This window comes from Phoca vitulina, unplaced genomic scaffold, assembly GCF_004348235.1.
Source record: "Phoca vitulina isolate PV1807 unplaced genomic scaffold, GSC_HSeal_1.0 scaffold18, whole genome shotgun sequence".
Classification (NCBI taxonomy): domain Eukaryota; kingdom Metazoa; phylum Chordata; class Mammalia; order Carnivora; family Phocidae; genus Phoca; species Phoca vitulina.
In genome coordinates this window covers 34,322,765-34,349,561 of record NW_022589721.1, presented here as the reverse complement: position 1 = coordinate 34,349,561, position 26,797 = coordinate 34,322,765, and the positions used below count along the sequence as shown (strand labels likewise).

At 61.7% G+C, this 26,797-nt stretch overlaps 1 protein-coding gene across 1 annotated transcript in view; it reads left to right on the top strand.

Annotated features, from left to right (window-relative positions):
- Positions 1 to 26,797, top strand: part of ZC3H3 (zinc finger CCCH-type containing 3) — a 91,425-nt gene that overhangs the window by 27,229 nt on the left and 37,399 nt on the right. Inside the window, exon 4 of the mRNA XM_032415845.1 lies at positions 10,287 to 10,440. Coding sequence (XP_032271736.1) covers positions 10,287 to 10,440 — 154 coding nt within the window. The remainder of the gene's footprint in view (positions 1 to 10,286; positions 10,441 to 26,797) is intronic.

Below are 26,797 nucleotides of genomic sequence, written 5' to 3'. Positions count from 1 at the left end.
TGGCAGCGGCCCGCCCCCGGCTCAGGGGGGACAGTGCTGCAGGGAGGCTGGTGGCAGGGGGTGCAGGTGGGCCGCTGCCCGTCAGACGCCCCTCTCGCAGGTTCTGGGGTCCTCCTGATGCCGCCCCGTCCGTGCTGGTTCTGGCTGGGACTTCTGCAGGCTGGTCTCCGAGCAGAGGGGCGGCAGAGCCTCCCCGAGGGCTTCCCGACGAGCCCTTGGGAGCGCTGACGTCCGGTGGGCTCGGGGTGCAGAGCGGGAGCATCCTCAGTGCCTGGGAGGGTCTCCCTGTTCGCAGCCACGGCTGGGGACAAGGGCCGGACCATCTCGGGGCAGCCGGGCTTTTCCAGCATTCGAAGGGCTGGGAACCATCAAACACAGGAAAAGTGGAGTGATTTATTAGGCTCATAAAAATTCATACTTTGCGATTCCAGTCATCCCACTACTGAAGCTTGTTAGAGCTCCGTCCCTGGCAGCTCCCGCCGTGCGAGCGCGGGGCGGGGCGTCCGCTGCCTTCTGCCTGGGCTGCTGTCACGCCTCGTTTGGAGGAATGGACGGGCCCCTGCAAGCACATGAATACCTGCTCACGGGGCGGGGGCTTTGCTCTGTTCCGGCTCTGTGCTCACGGTGGGGGCACGAGGGCCGAGCCCTGTCCCCTGTGTGCTCCCTGCACCTGCGGGGCCTGGGCTGGGACCCTCCAGGCCAGGTGGACCCCAGGCGCCGCCAAGCGAACGGGGCACGTGTGTGAGAGGACAGGTGGAGGTCTGGAGGCACGTTTGGAGCGGTCTTCACGGGATGGAGGGACGTGGCCTCCCGGCAGCCGTTTGCCTGGCTGGTGTTCCTGGGAGTTGGGCCCCTGTTCTGTCCTTCCTGAGGGACACTGGGCAGAGGCCCCTTGGCTCCCCAGCCTGGGCTCCTTCCTGCATCTGTGCACTGAGGGTCCGACGTGCCCCGTCAGCTCTGCCGTGCGCTGGGCGTTGGGTGCCCTGTGTGGAGGGCATGAGGGCACAGAGGGCACTTCTGACAAGGATATGCCACCAGCGCTGGCCACCGCCAACCCTGCCTGGGTACTGGGCGCTGCCCTGCCAACAGCAAAGGGGGCTGGAGGGCTGGGGGCTTGGGGCGGGGGTGGGTGGGGAGAGGCTGAGCGTCTTGTGGAAGCTCCTTCTGTTCAGGCAGCGTGGGGCCCGTCGCCTGCCAGCGCTCGCCTCCCGGCTGTGTGGCCCACCTGCAGGCAGCTGGCTTCACGCTTGATGGGTGGGAAGTGGTGCTCATCAGTACTCATCTCCTACACCCCTCGCTGCGCCCTGAGGGGCCCAGCGCGACCCTCACCAGCTCCAGTGAAGGCGGCTGGGAGGCCACGCGGCGGGAGTGCGCGCGTCCCTGCTTGGCCCGTTAGCGAGCAGCTGGGAGCAGCCTTTGGCCATCCCGGCAGGGAGCCCGGGGCACTCTCTAAGCCACTGTGTCTGAGGCAGCCGGGGGTGGGGGGGCAGCAGAGGTTCCCTGAGCACCCCGGCGTCCAGGAGAGGGGTGTGCATTTGTGGGGTGGGTGGTAGATACCACAGCTGAGCCTGGCTGCAGACGGGCGGGGGATGCTAAAGAGGTCAGGGACGCTGACCAGAAGGACAGATGAAGGGAACCTCCCTGCTTCTTGTCTCATTACAGAGTAGTGTGCAGACAGGGCTTGGGGAGGCCGGTGCGGGGGTCCCGCTGGTGCTCAAGTCGTGGGCTGCCGGGCCTGCAGGTCCGGGAGGCTCAGACGCCACCTGGTAGGCCCTGGGCAGCACTTGAGAGGCTGCACGCGGGTGTAGTAAGGTGTAGGTGTGGACCCAGACGTCCTACTTCCCGCACCAAGTGCACTGAACTGTGTACTCAATTAGAAGGCGAAGATCATCGGACTAGCGAGAGAAACGAAACCCAGCCGTACGCTGATTTTGAATACCAGGCCGCAGCAAGGTGGAAAGTAGCAGCTGAAAGAACCGTCCACAGGGAAGCCGCCTCAGGCAGTGGCCACTCCAGAGACAAAGAAGAAACCCTTCGGCTGGGAGGTCCAGGCCCCCAGGAAGAGGTTTCTGCACGGCTCTGCTCCTGGCCCTTCAGCGTGCGTGCCCTTGGCCGGGTTCCCTCGCCTTGAGCCCTGGGGGTGCCGTACAGCCCATCTCCGCGGCAGAGGGACGTATGGTGGGGCTAGTGTGGGTGCTGCTGTCACCGGCCCAGCACCTGTCCGGGGGACCCCTGGACAAGGCGTGGACCCTCAGGGCCGGGAGGCCTTCCCTGTCTGCTGCGCACTCAGCTGAGCCCTCTGGGGAGCTTCCCTTGGGGGTTGCTCTGTCGGCCTGGCCTCGTCAGCAAACAGCTTGCTCGGGAGCTGGCCGCAGATCGGGCAGGGTGAGCCCGGGCCGGGTGAGAGCCATGTGGTGAGCGCGGGCCGTGTTTTCTTTCTGGAAGGTTGGCTGCCCAGCAGGCTGTCCCTCTGACGCGAGCTAAGCATAGCTCCCACCTCCCGCTCTTGTCACCAGAGCCTGCCCTGCTCTGTGGGCGCCACGTCGACCTTGTCTCGCAGCAGAGGTTTCCCTGTCTGAGTGGGACCCAGCTGGGTGGGTTCTGCCCATGGCTGAGTACCCTGGTCTGCAGAAGAGCCCAGCGGGCTTCCTGGGGTCGAGCTGCCCGTGCAGTTGCCTGGGGCCCTTTGCCGAATCTTTGCCGTGTGGTAGGGCTGGGGGACGGGGGAAGAGGGGCAGCCCAGCCCGGGGGCAGAGACGGCCAGGCTGTCGGTCAGGGTCCTGGCAGAACCCTGCTGCTCGCCCCAAGCCAGGGGTAGGTGGTGTTGCCTGTGCCCCCACCTCACCAGCGTCAGTAGAGACTGGGCTGTTGGTGTCCTTCCCCAGGATCCCCTTCTAGCTGCTAATCTCCCAGTAGCACGGAGACGGGGGGCCATCTGAGGCCCCTAGCCCTGCGTCTGGACACATCCATCCTGGCTAAGTGCAGAACTGAAGGGTCTGGGGTTGTGGTGTGAGGGCCCTGGTGGGTCTGGGGGCGCTGGCAGCCAGGCCACATGAGCAGGAAATGACCACACATGGTGCGCACGCCCCGGTGCCAAGGGCAGAGTGGGCCGGGCTGGGTGGCGTGCTGCAGAGAGTGGGGTGCAGAGTTGCTGAGGCCGCCCCCAGGCCAGCTCTCCCTTGGCAGCTCCTGAGAGACCGGGCAGAAACTGGCCTGAGCCTCAGTGGGCTGGGGAGTGGGAGGGCGATCCTGGGAACCCCCTGCCCGGCACCCAAGTACCAGAGCCTGCACCCCACAGGGCCTTTCTTCTGGCTGCTTCCTGCAGTGGCATCCACGGAGCCCTTGCTGGTGGCCTCTGGCCCTGCCCGCCCCTCCGAGGAGTCTCAGGCCCTTTCACCCCCACATGCAGCTCTGGTGTCACCATCTCCAGGACCATGGGGGTAGCCGCAGGGACAGCTCAGGTGAGGTCCACTGCCAGAAATGCCCTGGTGGATGGGCAGTGTCTAGAGGGGCAGGCACACCTGGCTGTTTACTCTGACAGCCCTTCCGCTGGGCCGGGCCTCGCTGTGACCAGGGGCGCTGCCCGGGCTGCCGCGCGTCCCAGGAGGTGCTCCGGGTCCTAGCCCGCGGCCGAGAGGTGCAGGCAGCTGTGCCCCTCCTGGCAGGGCCTCCCCGCCCCGGGGCAGACAGAACCTCCTGCGGCTTTTGCTCGGGTTCTCGTGGTGGGCACGGCCGTCCTGCCAGGCTCGAGGCTCTGCAACAGCTCAGATGCACGGAGGGTTTCAGATGTGAGAACAGCACTCCCTGTTGAAGGCTTCTGAGAAATGTGTGCTTCCTCTTCTGTTGGTGTTTGTGCGGCTGTTTTCCCAAGAGTGCAACCCCGCCGTTGTTGGGAGGGGCTGCTGACCGAGCCCAGCCCCGCGGGGTTCCTGCCTGGTTGCTCTGGCACACGGGTTCATGCCCATTGTGCGGCCTGCCTGTGGCCAGGGGGAAAGTGGACACCGGGGCACCTCCTGCCGCCGAGAAGACCAGGGGCGTCTGGGCTGACCTGCACCTGCCTCTGCCGCATCCCCCGTCAAATAAGGGTGGGAAGCTAAGGGCCCCGGAGGGCGGGGTGATGCATCTTGAGCCAGGTGCCCGGAGCCTGCCTGGGCTCAGTCCCCCCACTGGCTCTCTGGAGACCCTTCCCCAGCTCAGGCTCTGTGCGCTCCTTGTTGCCCACCCACTGTCTGGACCCACCTGTCCTGCTTGGCCCCACCTGGCCCCCCGTCCATCCCTGTCACTGTCCCTGGGGTGGCGCAGAGTCTGGGAGCAGGGTGAGGCCTTGGCCGCAGGTATGAGCCTTTTGCCAACCTTGAGGCAATGCAGGGCGGGCCCAGACCCCATGCTAGCCAACTCCTCCCTGGGTTCCCAGTAGCCCCCCAGTCCACCTCCCCACTTCTGCCAGAAGCCGGAGCACTGCCTAGAGCCTGTGGCCATGTTGTCCCCTCTCTTTGGACCCCGCTCAGGCCCCTCCTCCTCCTCCCAGGCCGGCGGTGTCACTGCTGGGGGTGCTTCCTGGGGGTCCCGCCTGTGGTGTGCACCCCTTTGCACACTGATCACCATCCAGTGCAGTCACAGCTGTAAGCAGGCAGCTGATCTGAGAGTCTTGCTCTTGCTGGAGAACAGGATTATGGCCAGGGCCCGCCCGGAGGCTGTGGGCACTGAGGGACAGTGCCCAAGGAAGAGGCCTTGGCGGGGGGGAGGGCCGTGGGTGTGCCCCACCCCGTCAGCTTTCAGCTTCCCGGGCACTCGCACGGGCCTCCTGGCCTCTCTCCGGGGTGCACCAGCAGCCCCGCTGCCAGGTGCCGTCCCGCATCTTTGCCAAGGAGGGGCCTGGGCTGGTTCCCGGGGCTCGACACCCTGCCTGCTCTGTCCCCTCTCGTCTGCCTTATGCCAGAACTCCCTGTCCCTCTCCCAGGGTTGAGGACACCAGGGCCAGATCCTGGGCTGGGCCAAAGTTGCACCTCATCCAAAACTGCCGTGGAAGAAAGACCTTTCAGACCATGGAAGAGCGAGTTTGGGCGTATGGAGGTTGCCTGTAATTGGCACCCATGGGTCCTGGTCAGGTAGGGGCCCCTGTGCCCATCCCAGTGAGGGGCTGCGGGCGGTGGGGGCACTGCTGGCTGATGACACACGGACAGGCCAAGCTGTGACCTGAGCCGACCGGAGCGGAGGATGGTTTATGTGGCAGAAGAGCGATCGGTGTGGCTTCTGAGACGCTGAGCCACGATGCGGCCTTTTAGAACAGTCTTCAGCCAGCGAAGGGCCTGGGCCGTGTGGAGGCGCTGACGTGTCAGCGTTGCCCTTGTGGAGGGCAGACCAGGCGGTACGCACAGGGAGGGGGGTCTCAGCGGACTGTGCACCAGGGAGCTGGGGCCAGTGGAAGGCCCTTCTGGCTCGGCGTCCCCAGCAGCCTGGCTCCCCATCCTCAGTCAGGGGTCTCTCTCCCCCGCCACCCTGCCATGGCCCCGAGAGGTGCCCCTCCTTCAGGAGCATAGCTGGGTTCGTAGGCAGATTGCACGCTCCGTATACGGGTCTGTGCAGCCCTGCTCTGCTAGCACGGGCGTCCCGTATGGCTGATTCCGGTGAAGCCCGTGCTCGAGTGTCGGTCACTGGCTTTCTGCTCGGCGGTCCCGTCCCCCAGCTGGGATGAAGGGCCAGAGGCGGCCGAGCCTTCGGGCTGTGCCTCAGCCAGCAGCAGCCCAGCTGCCTCCTCATGCGGCCTGGTCCTCGGAGGCTCAGGGGACGGCCTTCTGGAACGGGCTGGGAAGCCCAGCTGTGGACTGATCTGCCACCTTCTTATGGCGCCCTCAGCCTGTGGCTCAGTTGGCCTGCTTCTGGGCTCTGGAGCTCCCATCTATGGCCCGTTGCTGGAGGCGGGGGGGCAGGAAGCTGTGGGGCCTGGGACACGTGGTCCCTGCCCCTCCCCAGCAGGCCTTTCCCAAGGGAGCCAGACACGGACAGCCACACACTACAGGGGACACTCGCGTGGGCCTGGGTTGGCCGGGCCCGTTTTGGACACTCCCTCCCCTGCTGGTCGCATCTTCAGGCAGGTCTTTGCACAGAGCCTTTATCTTCTTATTCATTAAACAATTGTGAAATTAGCAACTCATTTTCTACCCAGTTATTGCCCTTTGAAGTTCCATAAAAATCTGAACTCCATCTCAACTCCTGCTCTGCGTTAACGAGAGCGAGCGAGCCGTGACCTCCGTCTGATGGGCTCTGCCGTCTGGTGGCTTGTCTGAGGAGGGGGGCTGGGCGAGCTGGGGCCCGGGATTGCTGCAGACGATTGCTGCAGATTGCCGTGGCCCTCCCTTCTCTGCCGTCGCCCAGTGCCTGGCGGCCCCGGGAGGGGCTGGCCAGGGGCTGGTGGGCTCCGTGCTTCTGCAGCTGCATCACAAGCTGGATCACAGAGGGCGGTACACATGGGGCTCGGCCACCGGACGGGTCCCAGGCACTCTGGGCCTCGGTGGCCTCCCTCCCTGACAGCAGGCCTGCCTGTATGTGTTGCACCTGTGCTTGGTGCACAGGAAGGCCCCTGGTGGCACCGTTGTCCCCCTCACTCCGCGCAGGGCCCCTGAGCACGGGAACGTGGGGAGGCTGGCCCCTGGGCCGACTGCAGGCGCGCAGGCTCTGCTGATAGATGTGCTCATATCCCACTCAAATATGATGCCAGCAGTTTTTTTTGTAGTTTGTCTTCCATTGCGGTAGTAAAGTTTTTAATTAGGAAAGCTAATGAGATCGATTAGTCATTAGAAGTGACCTCTGCACGGCAGGGCGGAGAGGGCTGTGTGTGTGGGCCTGATAACGCGGCGCCCGGGCCTCGTTGGCAATAAAGGCGCGAAGGGTTTGATTTGAGTGAAATGTGCCACAGGGAATACATCATGCGGAGAAAAAAAATTACAACCCTGGGAGTCTGTAATGAAGGGAATTAAACCCACATCCTATCTAAATAACATGATTATCTACACAAGCCGTCCGCCAGCCGGGAGGAGTGGCGGGCTGCGCTGGGACAGCTTCCCCAGCCTCAGGGTCGGGGCGAGGCCTGGGCACCTGCACCGTGGGGACGCCGCCTCTCGGCCGCCCGTGCCAGCCGCTACCTCCGCGCTGGAGCGGGGCCCTCGCTCCCTCCTGTCCTGGCTTCCTGCTCCCCTGCACCTGTTGGCCGTGGGGGCACACCGCCCGTCTCTCTCTCTGCCCTCGGCAGGGACGCCCCGGACAGGTCTCCCTGGGCTCACTGTCATGAGCACTTCCACTGCCTGTGTCCACACTGCCTGTCGAGGGGACACGGGGACCAGGAGTGGCGTGCAGGCCACTGTGGGGGCAGGGCGTGGGCTGCTGTGCCCTCCCCTCCCCCTTCCGCTTCTCGGGACCACGGGGGTGGCGGCCGAACAGAGGCCAATGTGAAGGAACTGATGCTAGTCGGCCTTGTGAGAGGTCTGCTTTATTACTCTGTGTTTTCCTAGAAATGGTAATTGGGCACTAATAAGTAAAATGCAGTAAGTTAAGCAAAAAATTGACTTCACAGTAGGCCTGCACTATGCAGGAATGTATTTTTTTTTTTTGAAGATTTTATTTATTTATTTGACAGAGAGCACAAGTAGGCAGAGAAGCAGGGGCAGAGGCAGAGGGAGAAGCAGGCTTCCCACCGAGCAGGGAGCCCGATGCGGGACTCGATCCCAGGACCCTGGGATCATGACCTGAGCCGAAGGCAGATGCTTAACGACTGAGCCACCCAGGTGCCCTGTGCAGGAATGTATTATAAGTACCGCAGCCTGTTAACTTGAATGCAGAGTCCAGGCCCTTGGGCATGGGGGCTGGGGGCTTCCTGGAGGAGGTGGTAGTGTTGTGCATTTGGAAGAGGGGAGCAGAGCTGGGCCAGGCTCAGGGTTCCCTGTGCTCAGGAGGAAGGGGATGAGGGTGGTGAGGCAGCAGTGCCCCCAAGCAGGAATCCGGCTGCAGAGCCAGGCTTGTGCGGCTCTGGGGGGGGGGGGGGGGCACCTGCATCCCCGAGCGGCAGGTGGTGGCTGCCCTGGGAGGCCCTTGAGCCGCGGTCGGGGTCTACAGGCAGATGTGCTGTCCAGATGCAAGGGCTGCAGGAGCAGGGAGGCGGTGAGGTTAGCTGGGGGCTTGGATGACTTAAAGGCAGTCTCTTAGTTGGAACAAGCTGTTATTGATTTTCTTTGGTCTATCCTTGCTTGTAAGACTTTGAAAATTCAATTCCGCAAACATTTATCTACTGATGCCCCACTGTATGCTGGGCTCTGCCCTATGTCCCAAGTGTGTGTGGGGTGCCCAGAGCTAAAGATCTGCTCAGTTTGATCGCTCAGCAAGACCAGGTGTCCCCGGTGATGCCATGTCGCCCTTTGCGTTTGCTGAGCTGCTTTTTTCTCCCTGACTCCCCAGAGCTGCTGCTTTTGGAGGGAGGGAAAATGAAGGAGAGACAGACAAGTGGGGGAGGGGGACCTCTCCTGTTGCTGGGGGTCTGGCCCGGCCTCACCTGCATGTGTCATGGCTCCCTTTGGTGGGCAGCTGCTGTGGGTCCCTGCCTCCAGTCCGGGGACCAGAGTTCTGCCCTGCTCCTGGCACTCTGTGGGCCTTGAAGCCCCACGTCCACCCCCTTACAGGTGCAAGGGACCTCCACATCCTCCTTGGTCTGGCAGCAGGGGTAGGCCCTCTGGTCTGGGGGCACTCAGGAGGGCTCTGAACCACGCTGTGTCCCAGCCTTGCCATGTGGGTGGATGGGAGCCCTGGCAGAGGGTGGGGGGACACCTGAAGGAGGGGCTCTTCTGACATCTGGACCAGGAGGCGTGGTGCCAGTTACCAGCCACTTCCTTGCTGTGCAGGTGTGGTGGTGCCTACAGGGTAGGCTCGTCCTGTTTGCTCCTGGCCAGGTGTTCCCCGGGGTACAGTGGGTTCTGGCGGGCTGGACGAGCCTGGAGAGGGGGGTCTGTGGGCCAAGGTGCTGATTCAGGGGCCTGGCTGTGGGCGAGAGGTCTTTTGGGTCTAGGGCTCCGGAGGAAGATTTTTAGGTGCTGTTTGTAGACCCGTAACAGCTCCTTGTGGGCGGGTAATGGGGAGGTTCCCAGTCCGGGTTGGGGTTTTTGTGGGTGCTGGGAGGGCGCATCCTTGGGGCCCGGGGAGCAGGCAGAGGTCACGGCCCATGCTGTCAGAGGAGCCGAGTGGCCGGCACTAGGCAGAGTCAGCAGGGGATCTGTGGGTTTGGGGCCTCCGCATGCCTGGGCCATCCTGGACCCCGCGCACACTTCGTCCAGAGGGTCGTGGGCCCACCCTGGTGCTGGCGCTCTAGCAGCGAGACTGCGTGCATTTTCCTGGTGGCCTCGTCTGGCGCCCATGGCCCGGCCGCCTGGCTGTGGTGTCTGGGTCAGTTCCTCGTGAGGGCGTCTCTGTGGTGGGGGCCCTGGGGAACCACCCGCTGCTGGGGTCCTGCTGGCAGCCTCCCTTCCAAGCAGAGCTCCCGGGTGCTGTGCAGGCAGGTTGGATGGAGCCGGGAGGAGCCCGCAGGGAGCCTGGGTCCCAGCGCCTGTCCGAGAGGGGAGCTTCCGGAGAGGCTGCTGGCCGTGGGGTGGGTCATGAGGCTTTAGCGCCTGCGTCCCACGCCGCACTCGCTTTAATTATCTGGGCAGTTAGAGCTGTATATTATGAGAGCCGGGCAATTAGGTACATTCCTCGAAGCTGTGGAGAAATTGCCGGCTATCAAGTGGAAGGGAACTCGGGCAAAACAGATGCCTGTTAATTGCATGAAACATTCAGCAAGAAGAAAAGCTGTGGCATTCATCACCCTGCAAGATGTTATGAAAACAGTGGTGATTAGATACATAAATCTGCGTGAGCTTGTTGGGGGGGCTGTCCAGTGAGGGAGGTGAGCACTCTGCACCCCTGGCCTCCCGGACCCGCCCGAGGTCCCCTCCTCGCTGCCCACGGGAAGCCCTGGAGACTGGGGCCAGCCCCGAGTCTGGGGGCTTCAGTGCTGCCTGTTGAGGGGCTCCAGCTGCCCTCGTCGGCTGGCCCGCGGAGTCTTGGCTGCTGCTTGCCCTGCCCCCATCACCGCGTGTCCCCGGTGCCCTGCGCGTGCCCGCTGCCCTGCGTCTCAGGACTCCAGGCCTGGGCCCAGCTCTCCTGCAGCCCTGGGACGTGTGTATGCCACGGGGGGAGGGCCTGGGGGAGCGAGAGGGGGCCCTGCTGACCTCCACTGACCACATCTGTGTGGGTTTTCTCCGCAGCATCCAGTCTGCACACCCCGCGGACCCCTCCCACCAGCAAGGTGATCAAGACCCGCTACCGCATCGTCAAGAAGACCCCAGTATCTCCTCTCAACGCCCCCCAGTTACCCCTGTCCCTGCCCTCCTGGAGGGCACGGCGGCTCTCCCTGTCCAGGTAGGAGGCCCTCCTCCAGGCTGCCACGGGCCCGGGGCCTGTTGGGGGCTGAGCTTGCCGCTCGTAAGTGCCGGGTCCACGGTTTGTTGGCTGAGGAACGGGCTCATTTTTTCCATTCAGCAGTCTCTGCACCAGACGTACGGCCAGCCTGTGTGGGCCGCGTGCACAGACACGTGTGCCCCCCACCGCTGTCAGGAAGCTGTTAGCTGGCAGGGGACGGCCGAGGGGGCACCACTGTCCAGACCGTTGAGGCTGCACCTGGGCGTCCTTCACGGAGAAACTTCTGGTCAGAGTCTGGGCCGTGAGCAGCCCTCTGGAAGCGGTGACATACTGATTGTTCGGGGCAGGAGAGGAGGCTGTGGCCCTCTCCGTGCCACCCCCACACTGGTCCCGCCTGCACCCCCAGTGCTGCAGTCTTACTCCAGGCCGCTTCTGGCTGACAGCGTGCAGGGTGGGGGCAGCTCCCCCTTCCTCCTGGGTGCCCCGGGCCCAGAGTGGGAGGGCTAGTTGGAGCAGCAGCTTTAGGGGACTGAAGTTGGGGGCCCCTCTCGTGAGCCTGCTCAGCCTTGGGGCCTCAGGAGACCCAGCATGGGGGTGTGGCCCCTTCCTTTGATGAGGTGGGGGAAGGGGTGATAGCTCTGGCGGGTAGGTGGGAACCAGGCAGTGGCAGACCCCCTCCCTCTGTCCCCTCGCCTCCCTCTGGGAGCCTCCTTCCTGGGGGAGCAGTGTGGGAGCTCCTTCGAACGTAGGCCTTCACTTGGCTGCAGTGGGCACTCTAGGACACGTCACTTCTGACCAGAGGCTGTGAAGCAAGGGATCATTGTGCTCCAAGGGGCTGGACCACCTCTAGTCCTGGGCAGGGCCATCCTGCTAGCCCAGCATGAGCCCCCCCGACAGTGGCTACCGGGCTCTGGGGCCGTAAAGGAGGTGCCGGCCGCTGGCCCACGGCACGTGCACTGGGCGACTAGCCCACCCCGGCACTACCCTCCTCCCTTACCACGAGGTGGCACTAAACTTGGCCCTGCTGCTGATTTTTCTGGAGGCAATAGCTGGAAGTATATTTTAAATTAATTTTACTGCACTTTTTGTAATATTTTTGTTTTAAATAGATTTATAAGTATCTTGGGGGCTATTTCTACAAATTTATGAAGATAATTTTCACTCTCTCGATAAGGTTAAATTTACACCTGCTATTTCCATATTAATTCACAGTGCTAAGTGGGTCTAATTTTCTTCCGTTCTCCTATCTAGTGAGCATGGCCTTTCCTAATGCAATTTCCCCCTCACTAAATCACTGTGATCGGGAGTCATGATCGAGCTAAATTAACTTAAATTAATTTACTTAATAAGAGCCCCAGATCATCGTGAATGAGGTTCAGATTTATTGATTCTTGCTTCTGCCTCCCCTCCTGCAGTCCGCATTCCGGCCCCACGTCCAGCCCCGGCAAGGCCCTGCCTCTCCCCAGGGGTGTGGCTGGGGGGGGGTGTAGCTTTTTGCCAAGGAAGCCCTGGGTTTGGGTTCAGCTGGGCCAGCGCTGAGCTTGCTAGGCCCTGCGGGGGTCCCCGAGCAGACGCGGGAGCCAGGCCCTGTGGGGTGAGGGCTCCTGGGGAGGGGGGTGGCTGGCTGCGCCCCCTAAGCAGTAGCCACCTGATAACCAGCCGGAACGTCAAGCCCATTAGGTGGAGAACCACCCAGTCAGCAGCGGGACGGGGAATACGCCTTCACCTCAGTGTGGGAGTTGAGGAGCAGGTGGGGACTGAGAGAGCCATGTGGGCAGGCATGCGAGGTCTGACCTCGGGTCAGGTGGGTGGGCTGGGCTGTGAGGGGAGGCCAGCCTGGGGCTGTGGATGCTACGGGCCAGGCTGAGAACGGACTGAGAATGGACGGGCCCAGATGCAGCTGCCAGCCCTGTACGGCCGCTGTTCCCCACAAGGTCCTCATCCTGGTGAAGACGGTGCTTAGGCCTCTGCCTTGCAGGGAGGGCCGTGGCTGTCTGGGTGCCCTGGCACGGGGGCCCACCTGGGGGTCTGGCGGGTGGGAGTGGTTAGGGCGCTGCCCTGGGGGGCTGTGTGCAGCACTCTCCCAGGCCGTGCTGGGTGCCAGACGGCTCAGGTCCCATAGCACTGGCTTGTGCTCGATGGCTGCAGGCTTGGGCCAGGTTCCTGGCTGCTGTCGGCCTTAGAACCTTCCCGTGCATGCAGACACAGCTGAACCCCCCCTCAGGATGGCTGCACGTCAGCCGCGGCCGTGTGTGGAGGCTTTGCTCAGCGGGGTCTCCGTCTGCCCTGACCCTTTTACCCCAGGCATCTAGGACATAGCTGAGCATAGAGCCCTGGATTCTTGGGGGACCAGGCTGCTGGGCTTGGTGGGCCTACAGGGTAGGGTGTGGTGGGTGCTGAGGCCCGAGTGACTCAGGTCCTGGGAAGTGTGTCTGCTGGCGGGCTGGGCTTCCTTTGCCCAAGGTCAGCTGGGCCCTGGGGGGCTGCCTTCTCAGCAGCGCGGCCGCCTGCGGCTGCCTGGCCCTGGCTCTTGGCTGCGCACGCCTGGGCTTGGCTTGTCGAGGCAGCAGAAAGGGCCTGTCTCTGGGGCCGGTGGCCAGTCTGGTGCCCACCCACCTGCTGCCTTCAGCTGTGTCAGAGCTGGGGGCTGCCTCAGTGTGGTCAGCAGGCCCCACGGAGGCTCTGGCCGACTGGCCTTGGCTGTGGCCCTGACCTCTGCCCTGTGCATCTGCAGGTTCTTCAACTTTTCCCTGGGCAGAAGGAGGGGTTGGGCTGGTGGCTGGGCCCAGGCCAGCATGGGATCAGGGCCGCAGTGGTGAGAAAGGGCTTCTTGCCAGGTAGCCGGCCTGAGCCCAGGGACCGTGAGCCCTCCTCGGACCTCCTGATCGGTACCCACCTCAGAGGGGTACACCCTTGGGGGGTGCAGCAGACAGACCCCAACAGCCCTAGAAGCTTCAGTCGGCAGTGTTGGGGGCTGGTAAACACAGGTGGGAAATAAGGCCAAGAGTGCCAGCGTTGGCATGGGGTGGCCCCGGGTCGCACTCTCCTGCAGACACGCGCTGTAGGGAGGAAGCGGTGTGTGCGTGGAAGCGCTGCCTTCCTGGGGGAGCCTGCGGAGCGCCAGGGACCCTGGGCAAGCAGGAAGGCCAGGGGGCAGAACTCAGCCTCGCTGCAGCCCGGCCTCCGGAGCAGGGCCGGGTCGGAGCCTGGCTCAGCACCGCCCTGCAGCTAATGGCCAGTAGCCTTGGCGAGTCCCCCCCCCCCTCCCCGTTCCCAGGGATGACAGCCCTCACTGCTGTTGGGGGATTGCCGTGCTCGGTCCTGTACCACAAGGGGCCTGGCATTAGAATGACTGTGGAGGTAGCAGGGCCACGGCCACCCTTGTCCCTGGAGGGTGGGACCAGGGGAAAAGCAGGCCCCTCCTGGCAAGGATTCTTAACTGCATGCGGGGCTCTGTCTGCGGTGCCAGCTGCCACCCCCTGGCGGGCGGGCTCCCGGCCTCGGGCTGTCTGGACGCAGGGGCAGTGGCTGATGGCCCCAGAGGCCGTGGGCCGCATCAGTTCAGGACCCACCGGAGGCCGGGCTGGGCCCCTAGGACCTCGTACCACTGGTGCCCAGAACCAGCCCTGGGGTGTGGGGTGCAGTGGGGGGCGGCAGAGGGTCCTGCGAGCGCCCCAGAGGGCTGAGGCTCACGCTGAGCAAAGATTTAATGTTTTTGTTCTCAGATCTGTGGATTTGCCTGTGCGCTCGGCGGCAGCTTCCAGCAAGGTCATTAATCTGAACTGAAGCTGAAATGTGACTTATATCCCTAAACTGCCTGTCACTTTTTTTCTCTTTCCAAATTCATTTGACGCGAAAGCGCGGAGTAAACAGGAGCCGCTGTGCTTAAGCAGATGAGTCTGGAGGCTGCTCCTTCCCGACTACAAATGGTGCTGTCACAGGGCCTGCCGCGCGCAGGGCTGCCTTACTTTATTTTATTTTATTTTTGTGTCTGTGCGGTAAATCTTAAGTAATCTCCGGGTGGTTTGACGAGGTTTGGGCTACGATTTTGTAGGCTCTGAAATGTTTTTCCGAAGTGACATCTCATTAAAGAGGAATTCAGCCTGAGGATGGGCAGCATCCCCTTGGGGGTGGCCGTGGGGTCCCCGATGCCCCCCTCACGCCCACCCCCAGGGCATCGTGAGCCAGCCGCGGCCCCGCTCTGCCGTCCATCTGCCCCGAGACTGGGTTATTGGGCACGGCTCTTGAAGCCTGGCACACTTGAGCAACAGACGTGTATCCTCTCCGTTCTGGAGGCTGGGCGTCAGGTCAGGGTCCAGGCCACGGAGAGCTGCTTTCTCACCGCATCCTCACGCAGCAGAGACAGCGCTCCAGTGTGTCTCCTCTTTTTGTGGGGCACCAGTCCCATCGTGGGGACCTCATCCTCGTGACTGTCTAACCCTGAGCCCTTGCCAGATGCCCACCTCCAGACACCATCCCACTGGGGTTAGGATTTCAACACAGGAATTGGGGGGGGCACAACATATGATCTGTTCGGGGAGTGCCTGCTCATCCCCAGACCTGCCCTGACCAGGCCAATGGAACTGGGGCTCCCGCAGCCTCCTGCCCTGCCCTGAAGGCTGTGGCAGTGAGAGGAGCTCTGGGTGAGCCCTCACGTGGGGGGGGTGCCCCCCCCATGTCATGGCCACACCCCAGGTCCTGCTCTGTGTCTGGCGAGGGCCCTGCTTGGTGGTGAGCACATGGGCCCCTCCTGCTCAGCCCAGGCCAGGACCTGTGAGGGGCTAGTAGAGAGTCTGGTGCTAGGCGGTGGGGCTCCCCAAAAGACAGGGGTGCCATCATCCTGTGCCAGGTGCCCGCTTTGCCCACAGTGCTCCCCTCCCAGCAGGAGGCAAGCAGATAAGTGAAGCAGGTACCTCCATGGGGTGGTCAGTGCTGGGAAGGGTAGACGGGGGCTCAGGACGCCCAGGGAAGGCCACTCTAGGGGTGGGGCAGCTATGGTCGGTGTGGGCCGTGCTGCGAGCGCCTTTCGCGGGGGCCTGGGGAGGGGCCCAGAATGTCTTGCTCAGGGGGAGGGCGGCATTGAAGTCGGGGCCTGGAGCCCTGCCACTGGGCTGGCGGGGGTGTAGTGATCCATCGGGGGCTGCAGCCCTTCCGCCTGGCAAACCCCCTTCCCAGGCTGTGACCGCTTTGTTCGGGCCCAGGGCATGTGCCGTGGCCGACCTTGATCTTGACCTGGCTGGCATGTTCCTCGGGGTGCCCGCCTGCCCCCGGCCTTCCCTCTGACATGGAGCCTGGGAAGCCATTCACCGTGCCCGACTCCACCTACCCCATGCCCCCAGCTGCCCCGTGAGGGCAGCCTGTGTCCCAGCAGCCTGAGAAGGGTGCCACCAGGCACAGCTCCCACTGTCCACGAACGTGCTGAGTGACCGTGGCCAATGCAGCGAGATTTTGAATTGGTTCTGTCACAAACGAAAGTGTCCACTTCAAGTGAAGAGAGCTGTCTGGCTGCTTTCACATGAGGGCCAGCTGAGGTCTGGGTGTGGGATGCCCCCTCCAGGCCTGGCCTGCTCTGTGCGGCGGGCCGTCGGGGCTGTCCTGGTTTCCTGTCAGACGCAGGGAAGGCCTGGCCTGGATGCTTCTGGGGTTCTGCCCAGCTGGCTGCCCGTGGAAGGGAGAGCGCTTTTTCCGAAGGAGCCCCTGCCGGGTGCTGTGGGGACAGCTCTCTGCCCCGCACAGGGCTTCCCTTGCTTGACTCAGGCGCGGGTGTGGCTGCCTGGGCGACGTGTGCATGACCCCCATGAATGGCCCATCCCGTGGGCCCCTGCTCGATGGTGACTGGAGAACCCACAGGCCCCTGACCCTCTCCAGCCGGGGAGGATAGGGTGGGGTCTTCACCATCCACATCTGGGGTTCCTAGTACTGATGGGGATGGCCAGGCCTGTGTGAGATGGGGAGCTGCTGCCAGGGTCCGAGGGGGGCCCCTGGTCCTCACCTCCGTGTCCGTGGTCCCCTCAGAGGGCAGTGAGGAGAGTGAGGTGAGAGCCACCCACCTGGTCAGGGGCTCTGATTACACAGTGGTACTCTTGGTGCGAGGGGCCCCTAAACACACCGGCGGGGTTCTAGGCCCTGCGCGCTGTGGGAGATGGCCTGCAACCTGGGCTAGAACTAGGGGGCGGTTTGGGTCTTGGCTCTTAACTGGGTGGTACTTGAGCGGTCTCTCTCTCCCTGGTTCCTGCTGTTGAAGTACAGGTCAGTCCCTGGCAGAACAGGGGGAGGCCCCCAGGCCAGCGGCTCCAGCGGCTCCTTCTCTGGCCACAGTCTGAGGTCTGTGGAGGCTGCCCCAGGTCAGGTCACTGCCTGTCTGGAAGTCGTGGCCCAGTAGGGGACAGACCCTGAGTAGGCACTTGCAGAAGTGTCCCCAGGCCAGCGTGCTGACACGTCCAGCCCGCCTGGGAGATGTGCATCTCGCCCCGGCCTGGCGGTGGTGAGCGGGAGGTGGCCAGGCCCGGGGAGGGGGCTGGTCTCCCCTGGCGGAGGAAATGGCACTCACAGCATGAAGCCTGAGTGGCAGGCAAGGCAGGTTCAAGTGCAGAGGCTTGATTAGGCCTTGGGCTGCAGGGGCTGGTGATACCCAGAGCCCATTGGGCAGCCTCGACTCGGCTGTGCTGGGCAAGCAGCGGGTGACCCTGGCTCAGCTCCCGCTGCAGGGCATCCGGCCACCCAGAGCCGTGCTGACCACAGCGTGCATCTGTCTCTGGCCAGGCTGGCAGACGGTCACGGCTGGGCTGTGGCTTGCCTCAGGCGGATGTGCTCCGTGGCTGGCGGCCGGCTCAGTTTCTTGCGTTTAGTTTTTTTAGGTTACTTCGTTTCGATATACTTTTGTACGTAGAGAAAAGTTGCAAAAATTGTATTCTTCACCTAAATTCACTGACTACTTACACTTTGCCCTATCTGCTGTGTCATTTCCCCCTCCGTTCGTATGCGACCGTTTGGGTGGAGACTTGGTGCCCCTTACTGGCCGCTGCAGTGCGCCCCCATGGCGTTTGGGGGTGCGTCCTTTTACAGTCATGGAGTCCGCCCTCAGCCTTGCTCCCTTTCGTGACCCTGACGATTTGGAGAACAGGGGCCAGGTGCTTCGTGCAGCATCCCTGGGCTTAGAGGCCTCCGTGTACGTGAGGAGACTCAGATTCGCCATTTCAGTAGGCATGCTGAGGAAGCGCTGGGCGGCCCGCTCCCTGCGGCCTGGGGGACCTGGTGTCTGGCTGCCTGGTGCGGTGTGAGCCTGAGCGCCTGGCTCATGGCCCGGGCTGGTCACTGCAGGTGTTTGTGGAGAGGCCTGTCGACTCTGTGCAGAGGACCGCGGTCCTTATTGGGCTTCGCCCACGCCTTCTAGACCCTTCGAGATTTCTGACCCTTTCTCCTTTTTTTATCAGCCGGAGGGTGTCCTGCCAGGAACCACTGTCCCTTATCCCGTATTGCTTTGTATATTCATTTGGTTATTTCTAACAGTGGGGACTCCAGATTCTTACTTTATCTGATAGGCTATAATCTGTTCTCATTGTGATTCATTTTGACCCTCAGGGGTTTGTCCCATGCGGCCTGTGGAAGCCCCTTTGAGTGGCCTGGGCCCTTTCTACGTGGCTCCCTCATGGCTTCCAGGCTCACCTGGAACTTTCCCTCCACCAGCTTGGAGCTAGCCGCCTGTCTGCAGAACCTGGCTCCTGGTCGTGCAGTGGCTCTCAGCTGCTCTCAGTCCCCCACTGCGAGCGTCTTGTGGCCCTGGGGTGACGGGGGTGCGTGGAAGCGGAGTCCCGTGGGGGCTGTGCATCTCTGCTTCCAGGCCCTGTGGAGTCCGAATCTTTGCGTCTGCACACACAGCTGTCTCTGGCTTGGAGCCCTGGAACGCCTGCGGATACCGCTGTTCCAGCTCCACGCACTGCTCCCTTCTGCTTTCCCGGGGCGGGGGAGGGGGTACTTGTGACTCTTCCCTGACAGGGACACCTGGTCCCTCATCCTCAGTATGTGCACTCACTAGAGCTCCACGTTTGTTTACAGGGCTTTTTTAGGTAAAATTTACATCCAGTGAGATGCATGAAGCCAAGCGTACGGCTCTTTGAGTTTTGACGAATGCATGCACCTGTGTGGCTTGGCCTCTGTTAAGGTCAGGACGCTCTGCCACCCAGAGTGCTCTCGTGCTCTCCCCGTCACCAGCCTGCACCCAGGATGCCTGTTCTGTCTGCCCCGCGGACTTGCTGGGCTTGATCTGGAGCGTCCCACGCGTGGAACAGCGCGCTCCCTCTTCCGCGGCGTCGGCCCCGTGGCTCCCGCGCCCTCGTGCGCCAGCACTTGCCGAGTGTCTTTCGTGGTTTGCCCCACACTTGTTTATTAGCTCTCCGCTCAGTGAACGTGTGAGTTAGTCCTGCTTTGGAGAACCCCGAATGAAGGCTGCTGTTCCCTCCTGGCCCTCTGGAGACCAGTGTCCTCAGCCTGGTGTGCGTCCAAGAGGGGGGCCGCGGGGGCATGGGAAGGTGCGCGTCCAGCTCTTCCCAAAGTGGGGGTGCCCTTTCTGTCCCCATGATGGTGCTTGGTGTTACGGTCTTTTTAATTTTCTTATTTTCCTTGTGGGAGCATCTCGCCATGGTTTGATCTACGTTTCCCTGACTGGCCGTGATGCAGGGCACTCATTCATGGGCTTACTTAAGGCCCTGTGGGCTCCTTGGCCCATTTTTAAGTTGGTCTGTCCTTCGTTCTCAAGCCACAGGAGTGCGTGGAACTTGTGTGTGTCGCCTGCTTGGATGCGGCCTTGTTTCCTGCGCAGGAGTCTGGGGGGCTCAGCCCCTGCGGCTGCTGGCTGCCAGTCTCAGCCCCTTGTTCAGAGGGCAGCGTTTAGACACCCCCCTCCCCAGGGGACTCCACTGTGTGCCCCTGTCCCAGAAGTGCCCCCAGGAACCCTGTAGGCTCTGGTGTCCCTGGGGGCCCTGGAGCTCCCGAGGGGAAGCCTGGCCTTCCTAGACCTCTGTGGTCCTGTGCAGGGCAGCGCAGGCTCGTGCTTTGTGCTTTCAGACAGGGCGTGTTTACCGGACCCGCTCCTCCACCCTCACTCACATCTGCCCCTCACCGGCCCCGGGCCTGGCCCGGCCAGAGAACAGCCTTTCCTCCACCTGTGGGGGACACCCAGTGGCTACCACCCGCCCTGTCCCATTGCTAGGTCAAGAAATGAGAGCAGGTGGGCCTGGGGGTGACAGAGAGGGCGGTTGCCGGCTTGGAGCCGAGGCTCCTCTGGGCCTCCGTGCTGGTGGGCCCCAGGCAGGGTTCTGGGCGAGAGCCCGTGGGGGTGACCCTGGGCCCCGCCCGCTTCCCCATGCAATGCTGAAGCAGGTCTCCTCTGGCAGGTTTTTTAGAATTTTATTTTATGAGAACAGGCGGTTACAGCTCCCCAAGTGCCGTAAAAGTTAATGTGATGGCCTCCCTGCGCCTCTGCTCATTTTTATAATTTTTTATTTTATGAAACAGGACAGGGAGCTTAGTGACTTATTACTATTCATTTCGTTTCAATGCAGTAAATATTGATTCAGTTGGGGGTTTTCAATTTAAACCACTCGGCGATTATATAAAATATTACTGGCCTCTGAAATTATGCTTACCGATCTCTTCGGCTGCTCATTAAGGAAGGAGTGCAATTGTAGGTCCCTTTGCCTTCATCATTCTAATAAATGGGCTGAGGTGCATTTCTGCTCGGGAGGTGCCATGGAAACTGCTGGGGGGGGCCTGACAGCAAGGATGCAGCTCTTCACTTGGAAGTCGGTTCAGAGCGCGCCTGCCGTATTTATTTATTTCTGCGTCTGTTTGAAGCAGGGGGGCCTCTCAGCTGTCAGCAGCCTCGTGGCAGCAGGGCTGAGCACGTCCTCCTGAGGCCGGAACACCTGCCCGAGCTCCTTGGCAGAGTGTGGGGAGGGGCCAGAGCTTGGCTGGGCACGTGGGGCCTTGACCCCTCGCCCACTCGATGGAAGGTAAGGGAGGGAGACCACCTGGCCACAGCCCCGTTGGCCCTGATGGACGCTGTCAGAGACACCTGGTCTCCCTCTGGAACCTCATCCGGAAGAGGCGGACCTTTTCCGGGTGATGCTAGCGCCCAGCCCCTCGCTGGCAGAGCTGGGCCTGGGATACAGGGCCCTGAGGAGTGAGGAGAGGGCCCCTGGGTGCTGGGGTCTGGCTGGCACACAGGCCGAGACGGGCCCCATTGCCTTCCTGTCGTCTGCGCTCGCGGTCAAACACCTGCCCAGTGTTGGGTGGCACATGGAAGCCCCCTCTGGCATCAGGCCCTCAGGACCCCAGCAACAGGCCAGCTGGTCCCTCTGGGTCCAGGATCCTGTCCCCACCCGTGTGGACACCCCTAGGATGGCCCCATGAAATGAGTGTAGGACAGTGAGAGGGTCAGGAGTGAGGGTGTGGAGCCCCCAGGGGAGGCTGCCCTTGGCTGGGCCACCACAATGCCACATGGCAGGGGTGCACCTCAGCCACACTCCCAGCTGCTTCCTCCTTGGCTCTCCCAGGCCCTGGCACTGGGGGGAGGGGGGGCCTTGGCCTCAGTTGGAGGATGTGGACGTGGGCGGGCGCGGGTGTCTGGCATGGTGGGGGGCCCGGATGGGGCTGAATTGCCACCCCCCTGTCAGTCTGAGCCTCTGGCCTGCCCTCCTTAGTGATCACATGGCCCCTGTGACATGCCCCCCGCCCCCACCCGTACGGTGTTGTGTCACTGCTTCCTCCCTGGCCGTGGGGACTGCTTGCGTCTGGCCTAGGGTCACAGGCATTGTGGCCGGAGTATTTGTGGTGAGACCACGTTTCGGAGGTGGCACCCGGGCTTAGTCTGTGAACAGCATGGGAGGAGAGGGGCCCCAGGACAGGCGTGATGCTGAGGCCCTTGTGGGAAGGGAGGGGGGCAGACATCAGAGTCCCCCTCCCACCTTTGCTCCATCTCAGGCTGGGATCTGCCCATCATGTTGGGCTGGTCACCTCCCTCTCTGGGCCCATGGGGAGCTGGTCCCTGGTATCTGTGTCCCAGAGGCCATGCTGCTGGGTAGGAGGCCTGGTGGGGCCAGAGCCACAAGTGGGCAGGCCTGGGAAGGTCTCTGGCCCTGCTGGCGTCATGTCTGTGGCTGTGTCTGTGACCCGCCAGCCTCTGGCTGCTCGGTCTCTGCTCTGTGCCCTTCCTCTGTCACTGCCTCCACGTGTCTGTGTTCTTCCCATTGCTGCTCTCCTTGTCCCTGTTTCTCCACGGACATGTGTCCCCCTATCTTGCTCCCATTGCCTGGTGCTCTTTGTCTCTTGGTGTGGGATGCTGCATCCTGGCCCCTTGGGATGCCATGGGTTCCAGGAACACGGTTCCCTTCTTTGCCGGGAAGCCAGGACAAGTGGGTACCCTGGGCTCTCCGGCCTCCGTGCACATGGGCGTCGCGGTGGCCGTGAGGCGGGTTCCAGCTCCTCTGGCAGCCTTCCTGCCTCCCCGCCGCTGTGCCAGCCCTGATGGGCCCGCCTCTCGCCGGCCACCTCCCATCCCTGACGTGTGCGCGTGCGGGCCCTGGGCCATCTGCCCCTGGACGGCCATGGTGGCCACTCGCTTCCCCTTTCCTGGGCCGGCCTGTCTCGCCTGTTCTAGTGCCCTGTGTCTTGATCTGTGTGACATACAGATGGCTTCTTTGCCCTTTGGGAGTTGGCTTGAGTGGCTGAGGCCTGCCAGGCAGCTTTCAGGCCAGCCCACTGGGGGACGCAGTGGGAAAGGGGCCGGGCAGGCAGGCGCCTCGCCCGTGGGGGCAAACCCTGAGGGGGACAGGACCCTGTGAGAGCTGCCACTCTGCCTCAGCAAAACCACAGGCCAGGCTGTGGTCTCCTGGGGGCCAGTGGTCACAGCACAGCGGCTCGCGGAGGAAGAGACCCATCGACCAGGGCTGGTGTTTCAGGACCAAACGAGAGAGAGCGTCCCATTGGTTTGCCGGAGGGAAGCTTCATTCTGGAAATAGCAGGGCCGTCGGGAAGGAAGCATCAGAAAGTCCTGTTAAGTTTCTCCCCGTGGAACCCTGGGAAGATTCCCCTCAGGCTGTGCCTGGGCCCCCTGGCCACACCAGGCCAGCACCGAGGGCCCTCCTGTGACAGGACTGGTCACCCCTGATGTCCCTGGAGATGAGGAGCAGAGGAAGCTGAAAATACTGCCTCTGACAGGAAGAAATAAAATGTCCTTGTCACCAAGCGGTACTGGGTGCCTTAACACAATCAAACAGCATTTTAAATACCACTTCTATCCTGGTTTTAGAGGTGGTAGTAAAGCATCGCTCAGATAATCAATATCATATTTAACTCTTTGCATATATCAACCCTTCAGCCTGCTCTTACCCCAAAACACGATTCCCCTCTCAGGGCTGGGCCAAGACCTCTGAAGGCCGGTGAGGGAGACGTTCCTCTGGGGGTTTGGGGCGCCTGACAGCTGCTGAGGACCACGCTAAAGAGCCCTGGCAAGCAAGTGCTCACTCAGGCCCCTGGCCACCACCTCGGCCCCGGACCCTGCTTTGTGGCACCAGCATCTGCCCTGCCCTGTCACCCACAGGGGCACCGAGAGAGATGTTGGGCTTTGGGACACGTGTCTTTGCCCTGCTATGGTCCTGGCAGTGAGCCTCACCCCTCCCTCCCTGCTGCCTACCTTTCTTCTGTACTCACCCCCCCCTCCCACCCGTGTGGCTTTCCGTGAGCCCCTCCTTCCTGGGGCCTTCCCTTGCCCTTCTGGGCTCTGACCAGGGTCAGAGCTGCTGAGCTAGGCTGCAGCGCATCCAGTGCTGGGGCCATCCACCCCCTCCATCTCCCGTCTGGTACCCTTCCAAGGCTGCCTGAGGGCCCCTGCACCACTTCATGTGCAGACTGGGGATGGTTCAGGAATCATGGGGATGGCTGAGAGGTCTTTTGTTTTAAATGCTATGTCTTGGGTCGGTGGGAGCTGCAGTTGCAGAGACCCTCTTGTGTTGGGGACAGGCCCAGTGACCCCTGTCTGCTGGGTAGCTACCGTGGCCAGGGGGCACCCCAACCCCAGCTTCTGCTGAGCCTGACCCTTCGGGGCCCGCACTCCTCTGCCAGGATCTGAGCACCAGCAGGCAGGTGCAGAGTGGTTTGATTTTCCTGTGACTTTCCTCCAAGTCAGCAAGGTTTCCCTGGTTGCCCCGCCCACTCCCCAGAGTAAGGAGCCCCGGTTTAATTTGCGGTTAGATGTCTGTTAAGATTGCGTCCACTTCCCAAGTCAGCACTTAATTGGCAAGGCACTTGATTTAACAGCGTGGGAGCCTCCACCGGAAAAATGGCTTGAATAAATCACCGCCTGACGCCAGAAAATAGATATAATCTCAGCATTAACTACATTAATAGTAGCAGGAGCCGAATTAAGAAAGCCATAAAGCATAGGCGGGGGAGCATAAATTATGGCCCGAGCTCTGTCCCCTAGGCGTGCCTCTGCCTGGGGGCGGGGCGGGCGGAGAGGCGGTCCAGTCTCGGACCCGCCCCCCGCCGGGCCCCGCCCCGGCCCCACCGGCCCCGCCCCCGAGCCTGCGGGGGGCGGGGCCGGGCCGGGAGGCTTAGCTACCCGCCGGTGCCCCCCAGGGCCCCGTTGGGGGTCTGAAGCATTGGGCGCCTGGCACGCGCACGCCCCTCCGCCCCCACTCACCCCACCCCCGGCGCCTACCCCGGGCCTGGCTCTGCCTAGGCGCGTGCCACCCGGTGCTGGCCAGGGCGCTCCCACCTGACCCCCGCTGCCGTCTCCCTGCTGCAGCAGACTGCGGGCTGGAAGGCTTCTTGGAGGAGGCAGACACAGCTCCATCACCAGTTCGTGCCCCTCAGGCCTGGCAGTTGAAAGTGCGCCTCTTCATCGTTGTTTTGTCTACCCCAGTTCTGGCTGCGGGGGCTGCTGCCCTGGGTCTGCCCCCACCCTTCTCAGGGGGAGCCCCCACTGCCACAGACTTTGCCACCCTTTAATGCAGGAGGATGCGATCCAGTTTTAATTTCAATTTCATTCATATTCTTTGTCAAGTTCAACATTTTTTATGTTTATTGTTCTTTGCCTCCGGCCTGTTTCTTACAAGTTTGCAAGACTCGTAAGTATTCAGGGGGTCACTCTTTGTTTTATCAGAGATGATCCATTGTTTCTCAATTTGAATTTTGCCTTCCAGTTTTGTTTATGAGGATTTTTAGCAGATCCTTTTGCTTTTCTGTGTACTTAAATCTGTCCGCCTCTTAAGACTTAGTCTATTGATTTGTTTGGAACAGCCTTCCCCACCCCAAGTTATAGGAGTTCAGTGGTAATTTCTTCTAGTGCTACGGTTTCAAGTTGTGCATTTGAAACTTTAATCTACCTGGAATTTATTTGGGAATATGGTGTAAGACTAAAGTTCAGGTTTCATCTTTTTTTTTTTTTTTTTTAAGATTTTATTTATTTGACAGACACAGTGAGAGAGGGAACACAAGCAGGGGGAGTGGGAGAGGGAGAAGCAGCCTTCCCGACTGAGCCACCCAGGCACCCCTCATCTTGTTTAATAATTATCTGGTTGTCTCAAGACCATTTATTAACTATCAAACTTTTTCCATTATTTAAAAATGTCGCCTTTATCACGTACAAATGCTTGATCCCAAACTTGGCTTTCTGCACAGATCTTCCTCTTTGATTTTCCCTTTGTAAACGTTTGTGGCTTGTATCTTTGGTAGTCAGTTCTGTGGACCTTTTACTTCGCGTACCCGCCCCCCAGGTCAGGCAGGGGTTGCGCACTGCCTGCCCTGCCTCCAGGTCTCCCTTGCGCCCCTCCCGGCACCCCACCTCATCCCACAGATGACCGCTCCTCTGGCCTCTCTCAGTCTAGACGGGCTCCACCTCAAGGTTCTCGAGCTCCAGTGGACGGAATCATACAGGAGGTCCTGTTTGGTGTCTCCCTTCGTTTGCTCACCGTTTGTTACACCGAATCATCCAAACAGACTCACGGGTTGTAACCCTGATCCCCGTGTGGCTGTACACGGAGATGGGGCCTTTACAGAAGTAATCAAGGTTAAATGAAGTCACTGAGGTGGGGCCCTAATCTGATAGAATTGGAGTCCTTGTAAGTAGAGGAAGAGACACCAAAGCTCTGTCGGCCAGCATATGGAAGAAGGCCTGTGTGAGGACACAGGGAGAAGGTGGGCACCTGCAAGGCAGGAGAGACAGGCCTTACCTGCAGCCAGCATGCTGGCACCTTGATCTTGGACTTCTGTGAGAAAATCAGCTTCAGGGCGCCTGGGTGGCTCGGTCATTGAGCGTCTGCCTTCGGCTCAGGTCATGATCCCAGGGTCCTGGGATCGAGCCCCGCGTCCGGCTCCCTGCTCAGCGGGAAGCCTGCTTCTCCCTCTCCCACTCCCCCTGCTTGTGTTCCCTCTCTCGCTGTGTCTCTCTCTCTCTGTCAAATAAGTAAATAAAATCTTAAAAAAAAATCGGCTTCTGTTGTGTAAGCCGCCCGTCTGTGGTGCTGTCCAGCAGCCCGAGCTGGCTGAGCCCTTGTTTTTCCCCGGGCAGTGGTAGGGCGTTCTTTTCCCTCGAGCTGTGTGGACATACCACAGTTTAGTCACTGTGCTCACTGACACGTTGACGGCGTATTTCTAGTCTTCGCTGCTCCCTTGTCCTGTTGGGCATGTCGCCCACTGACTCAGAACCCCAGTTTCTGTGGACTTGCTCTGTCAGAGGGTGGGGGTGCCGCGCTGCAGTGGGTAAGGACAGCGCCACGGTGGCTGTCCTCATCTGCACTCCCCGCACAGGAGAGCACTCCAGCCTCCCGTGGCCTCGACAGCGCCTTATCTTTTCCTCTGTAGCCGTGTGCCGTGGGAGTCAACTGGCATCTCACCCAAGCCTTGTTTTTAGACGGGGAGCCAGGGCAGGGAGGGGCCGAGGGAGAGGGAGAATCTCCAGCCGACTCCACACCCACCGTGGAGCCGACACGGGGCTCGATCTCACAAGCCTGAGATCACAACCTGAGCTGAAACCAAGAGTCGGACACTCAGCCGACTGAGCCACCAGGTGCCCCAGAGACTTGTTTATTGAAATGAGCACTCGGCCCGGCCAGCGTCCAGGGACTGGAGACGGTGCTGTTTCTGGACCCTGCGTCCTTACCGCTGACTGTCTTCGTCTCTCCTGAGGATTTGTTCTCCCAGATGAATGTTAGAAACCCTGGCTTAGTTTTCCAGCCTTCCCCAGCTGATCAGCCTCCAAACCAGCCGAATTGAATCTTACTCTTCTACCCCGCCTGCTGCAGGGGGGCCTGGCCCAGCCGGCCGGTCGCACGTCCCTCCTGTTCTCCGTGCTGCATGG